Source organism: Somniosus microcephalus, chromosome 2, assembly GCF_052327205.1.
Source record: "Somniosus microcephalus isolate GS21.2 chromosome 2, FLI_Smic_1.0, whole genome shotgun sequence".
NCBI classification, from domain to species: domain Eukaryota; kingdom Metazoa; phylum Chordata; class Chondrichthyes; order Squaliformes; family Somniosidae; genus Somniosus; species Somniosus microcephalus.
The window spans coordinates 173,058,884-173,065,121 of NC_140988.1; the positions used below are offsets into that span (position 1 = coordinate 173,058,884).

The following is a 6,238-nucleotide window of genomic DNA, read 5'->3' on the forward strand; positions in this document are numbered from 1 at the left end:
AAGAGAGAGACCAGCAATGCGACCGGCTCCATTGTAAAAGAGTCCTACTGCCGGGTGACCAAAGTGCCTGCCTGCTTCAGATGCTGGGCCCTGTTTAATATGGAAATTGCGGTCTTATTTTCAGTAGGAACTGGTCGGAGACAGCGCTGTTGCACAGGTGATGGAAGAGAAAAAGCCCTCTACAGGTAAGTGTTGAATAGTTTCTGTGACCCCAGCTGAGCATGAGTGCAATTCTGGGGCCCACAAAGATAATCTGGGCCGCTGCCTCCCTACGAACGAACAACCTCCGCGATCGTGGCCGCCCCACCCCGCCTTCATAACTTACCTTGCTGAAGTCACCTCTGGTTTGATATTCAGGCTTCAACCTGGCGAACTGCATCAGATTGCCTGTTTGGCACCCCGCAGCTCACCTGCTGAATTTATGACAGGGGCCTATTTGCATGGCTGCCCAAAACTCAACATCTGCCGCGTGCTCTAATGCCATAGGTTTGCACAGCCCTAATCTTCCTGACATTGTTAAATTTGACAACTAAATCTTTCATCCATTGTTTAGATACTGTTGCATACTCTGACTGAAAATACATTGCAGATGAAAAATCATCACATCGAACATCCACAAATATATTTGCAGCATTGCAGTTCTTTACAATCAGGACATGAGCTTTTTAAATGAGGAAAGATATTTCTCAGCTGTGCAACTTGTATTATCAAGTTAGAAGATGCCACATTTCCTGTAATTCACAAGTTTCAGCTCAGGGATGTCCTTCCTTTTTATTATAATCCCAAGCATCAGTGCCAAGTCTGTAAAGTGACATCATCCTGTGGGTCAGATGCAAAATGTGGAACTGAATTATTCTGCAGCCGATCTGAAACTGTTGATTTTGGGAAGAATATCTAATATACAATTAATCATACCTTGTAATATGTGATTCTCTGCAAAGTCGCAGCCCCATTTTAACCCTGTGTCAATCATGGCTCTTTGAATAAAACATCTCTGCAGGTGCAAGAACGTTGAAGATATTTCTATTCCTGAGATGGAGCTGCTGCATCATCAGGCTAAAAATTCATTGCAAGTGGCAACTGGAACCAACTTTAGAATTACATTTACACCATCGCACCTTTCACCAAACCTGCAGTAGGAAGGTCCAAAGAGTCACAACAGCCAGTGAAAGGGAAAGATATTCCCTGGAAATAACAAAATTTAGCTCCATTTCTAAAAGTTTCAATTAAATCTTTAAAATCAAGACATTAATAATTCACTAATTATCACAAAAGATTATCTGCCTGTTGCTGCTGTAAATGATGCACAAGTTCTGAATATTTTTTAAACTGCAAAAGTGAAAGAAGGCCTGACTCAGAAGCAGGGAAATTCCCTTCCACAGAAAGTTTGACAGCTTTCACTTCTCGACATTTTGCAAAGTGAGAGTCGAGGATCTCAATAAATAGGAGCTCATTGGACCTCTCTTCAGCAGAACTTCATTCAACAGAGAGTCACTGAGGGAGACAGAAGATCCTTCAGCAGAAATCTATTCAGCAACACAAAGTCAAAGATGAACAGAGCAGCTACTGTAACGATGCTCATCCTGATTCTGTGTGCCATTACTGCACAGGGTATGTTGACATTTTGATCTTGTGTTTTATTTCTCATTGCCCTGTAGTGTGAAAAGGAGTCTTTTCATTGAGTTACTGATCCAGCTATACATGTCCCAGTGTGCTGTTTGTTTATGCATTGAACAATTAAATGGTTGCAGATGTTACATCTTAGTGATAATACAATGCTGTTTTGAATACTGAATTCTCAAATATAGCTGCATTCAATAATTTGAAGCCCCATTATCCCAAAGCTTTAAGTTTATGAAAGATTTTCTTCCACATTTTAATAAAAAATATGCGACAGTCATCTCCAGGTTAATATAATTAGTTTAATTAGTATTAGTTTGGACAGATAGTTAATATTTCTTTGTGGACAATGTGTGGATTAATTGTAAAAATCTCAATGCTGAAAGCAGGTGCCAGGATTGTCTCCATGTCAATCGATAATTGAACCTAAGTTAAATTGATTTTTTTACAGGTATTCCAATCCCAGGAACCCAAGGACGATGCCTGTGCACTCAGACCAGCTCCAATTTTATCCATCCGAGGCTCATCCAGAGTTTGAAATATATTCCCAGAGGATCGCACTGTGAGACACTGGAGATAATGTGAGTAAATGTGTCAGAACATCACCGTTAACTTTCCCCTTGTGTGACCTCGATTTAAGAAGTTGTGCTCGTTATTCAAATCTTTTTGGATCAATCACGGTTTGTTTCTGAGGCAGAGTCGAAGAATTTTCTTGTAATATCTTTACTGAATTCTCACCTTTCAGTGGGAAACATCCAATTTCTGTGGATTAGATTTTAAAGGTTCACCTTCTCTTCACAGTGTCACCAAAACAAATGGGAAGAAAACATGTGTGAATCCTGATGCCAAGTGGGTGAAGATTATCATAAAAGCCAAGAAAGGTTGGTGTTTTGTGTTTGTCAAAGTTCAGACTTTGTGTGTGAATAAACGCAGAGACAGTGAATTGTTTTGTCACCATGTTTGTCCTCTCCTCCTTGGCCAAGGGCGTTGATTCCTCTCTGCTGCACATTCCCACAGGCTTTTGGTGCATTCTGGTACTTTTCCCAAGTGACTATCATTTATTTGTGAGCCGTGACAGTGAATGGTCGTAAGCTATTGAATCACAGTTGGCAGGAGGGCCGAGCCCTACACTGCCCTCAAACAGCATCCATATATGGTAAATCCAGGAGTGGAGGATCACTGGATAGCATCAGGTGCAGGATTGCTGGGTGATTTTATGCTCCCTAACCCACAATGCTGAGACTAATTGTTGTACCTTTAGTACCCATCTGAAATCAGCCAATTAAACACAGATGAAGGATCGAAACAGGGACTTTAAGAATATAAGATTTAATATAAATCTTCACCACTTTCATTTCCTTTTCCTGCTGCCTTCCTTCCATTATGGTCAGCTCCACGATTTTCTGCTCTGTTGTCTGAAGGCTGTAAGCTGCTCTAATGCATCATTTTTAAATTATCTTTTCTACTTTAGCCTTTAGCGTAATATGTCCTGCAGACTCATCAGAACTGAGATTTTAAATGCACATATGTTTTCAAGTTGTACAGAAAAGTTGTTAAGGAAAATCTAGACCATCTTTTCTTCCAGTCTTGTGTCATTCACCATTGTCAGAACTCAAGATTTTGCTCACCATTTACTAACTTTGCATTATTCCTCGAATGTTCTTTATTCACCAAATAATTCTTCTCTCTCCTACCCCGTGCATCTTGCGTGTTAAAACCATATTGCAAAATCAATGAATTGTTAACAAAATCGCAAGCGTCAGCAATGCTGCTCAACTTATGTAAATGTCAGATTGCTAATTCTCCATAATTATGTTGTTGAAGACATTGTGCACTTTACTAAAGTAAATATCTGCAGTTAGTGGGTAAAAATAATTTTATTAATTTTATTATTAAATTTAATTTCAGGTGCCAGGCGACACAACTGAGAAATGAAGCCGCAATGGGCTGGACTCGATTCCACACCTGGGTGACCTGAAGTACAATGAACGTTGCAATGAAGGAAGCTCTGTCCAGGGTGTTAACTCTTTGAGGTCACCTTCTGATAGTTTGTTCAAATACATTCTCTTCAGTGTTTTCTGAAAATGATTTCACCGTTTAACCCTGTCACACGCTAATTGTTTACCCACGGCTGAAGAAACCAGTCTGACCTTCCTTGTTAAACTTTGTGCTAAGACTGAGGTTTCGTTCACAGGGTGCGATGTGTTTGGTTATTTAGAGTAGACTCTGGTCCAGTTACAAGTTACTCTGTGACTGAAAACAATTTGTTTACAATGCTCCATAATTCTCACCAGAAAAGGTGTGGGTACAGGAGGAAATATTAATAGATTTATGAACTTGTGGAGGAATCTAACTGAGACAGATAATGTCAGTTGTTACATTTTTGTGTTTGAAATCAGGGTGGAACATGATGCTAGTTTTGGAATAACTCAATCTATGCACTTCCATGGATATATTGTTCAAAATGAACTTGTAATCATTTCTTTATCACACACTACCTCCTCACTTCTACATGTTTTACCTGGAATGAGAGGCTGACAATCCATAAAGGTCCAATTTAGAAAAATTCTCCTTTGTTATTTCAATTAAAATGGTCTGGAATAAGATTGGAGTGAAAGATCTAATAAATTAAATAAACACATTCCTTCTATTACTTGTAGATTTACTGTAATGTTACATTGATTCAAACTAATTTACAAACCAAATTTAGTGCAATTTTTCTTTCCCTGCTGAAACCCTGTTGATATTCTCTGTGATATGTTGATGGCAGAATATAGAGTAGATAAAGGATTTTAATTGTTCAGCAAACATATTCCAGTTCCAGTTTGAATGAAAACTTTATATGAAAATACAAGAGCAATTGCCTGTCACTAACATTGGTGCCATTTTACTGCAGTGTTTATTGATCAATGACATTTTAACTCGAATCTTGGGATTTTCTCTATAAACATCAGACCTTAGGATCTATCCAAAACTGAAGTTTGTGGATACAAAGTCACTGTCGAAATGATATTGTGTGCAATATACCTACATTTTAGAAGGTAGTGCTACTTATTGTATGATACGAACTGGCAGAAATTACATTTGTAAATAGAACTAATCTCTGTACTGTGATCAGTAGAAATCTTTTGCACTGAGAGATTTTTCACTGACTGGTCCAGTTGACTGAAAGTCTCAAAAGATCATTGAGTAAAAGTTGTCTTGAGTATAAAGCTGTGTATCACTGACGAAAGTTGCTACACGTGACTGAATTGTGTGTGAATGACCCTTTTGAGCATTTTGTACTTTATCCCCAAATGTATTTAAGTGATTAAAATAAACTACATTTCTTATGAAGAATGTGTTGTCACTATTTCTCAATCTTCAGCAAAACCGTTGTGTGTTTCTTTAGTAGAACAATTTAATGGACTGATTAATAAAGAGCAATTTGTTCAGGGTATGCCTTGGAGAATGATAAAAGGTGCAGGTATTTGTAGTGAGACAGATTTCAGGACGAATCCTGCAAAATCTCAATGGGTTTTGATGGTATCTTTAACTCACCCCACCCGCTGAGAGCGGGGTGGATGGGTTGTTATGATGTCATGTCGTGGGGCGGGGGTGGGGTGTTCTCATCCCTGCTATTGTAACTTCTCTCAAAACAGGCAGACGGGGTCTGCTCTACAGTTAATTTCAATCGGGAGGCCCGCACAGGGCCAAATCATACAGCCAGATCATGGCGGGGGTCAGCAGTGTGGCCGGACGAAGCCATAGTAAATAGTTTCATTCATCTTTTCTGAGGATTCCTTGTGGGTACAGGGATCTGGAGTGTTCCCCCAGATACTCCTAAGGAGTGCTCGGGCCTCCCTTGCCCCTGCCTTCTCCCTCCCAGCCGCGCTCCTTTAAACCACCTCCCCCAACCCAGCACTAATTTATGTTTGGGAATCGTTCCCTTGGGTCCTGGTGGCATCAAGCTCCCACCTGAATTCCCACTCCTGCCCATCGGCTCTGACATCACTCCCACCGGTCTTGAGCAGGAGACAGTTCCGCACTAGTCAAATGAAGCCCGGATATTGAAATGGCCGGAGCTTCACACTCAACTCTCTGCGGGGATTTCCTGTTTCTGTGCCGCATATACTATATAATCCTATGTAAATCTGGAAAGAGATTGGTAGAACCCTATGGCGAGTCATTATTAACCTTGCAGCCTGGGTGGTAACCTAGCAGAGTGGATAGCCCGCCCTATATAAAACCCACTAGTATAGCACATAAATATTCACACATTAAACCTGCTTCCTGGCCTAATGGAAATGCTCTTGCTTATTCCAGTGTGTGCAGAGACTTAGCTGTCAGGAGTTTGCAGGTCAATTCTGCAACCTCAGAATCCACTCTCATCTCATTTCTGGTCACTATGAGAACTTTGAAGGATTGGGCCTCTGCTCTCCACTATATCTGCCATCTATTAGATCAGCATGTGTGTCGCTCATGCTGTCTCACCTTGAACCTTAGAATCGGACCAAGATGAGCCGCAGCACCAACAACACAAGTCACACCAGCAGCAGTAGCCACAACACCAGCAGCAGCAGCCACCACAACAGTCGTCTTCTCCTCAATGACCTGATGCTCCACTGGAGAGAGGGGG

The 6,238-nt window shown here is 40.6% G+C and overlaps 1 protein-coding gene across 1 annotated transcript; it reads left to right on the top strand.

Moving 5' to 3' along the window:
• Window positions 1–1,402: 1,402 nt before the first annotated feature.
• Window positions 1,403–4,935, top strand: LOC147123118 (interleukin-8-like). The gene is made up of 4 exons (XM_085966791.1): window positions 1,403–1,611; window positions 2,072–2,201; window positions 2,422–2,501; window positions 3,529–4,935. Exons 1-4 carry the CDS (start codon window positions 1,551–1,553, stop codon window positions 3,546–3,548), a joined length of 291 nt encoding a protein of 96 aa, XP_085822917.1. The 5' UTR covers window positions 1,403–1,550; the 3' UTR covers window positions 3,549–4,935.
• The last annotated feature ends 1,303 nt before the right edge of the window (window positions 4,936–6,238 follow it).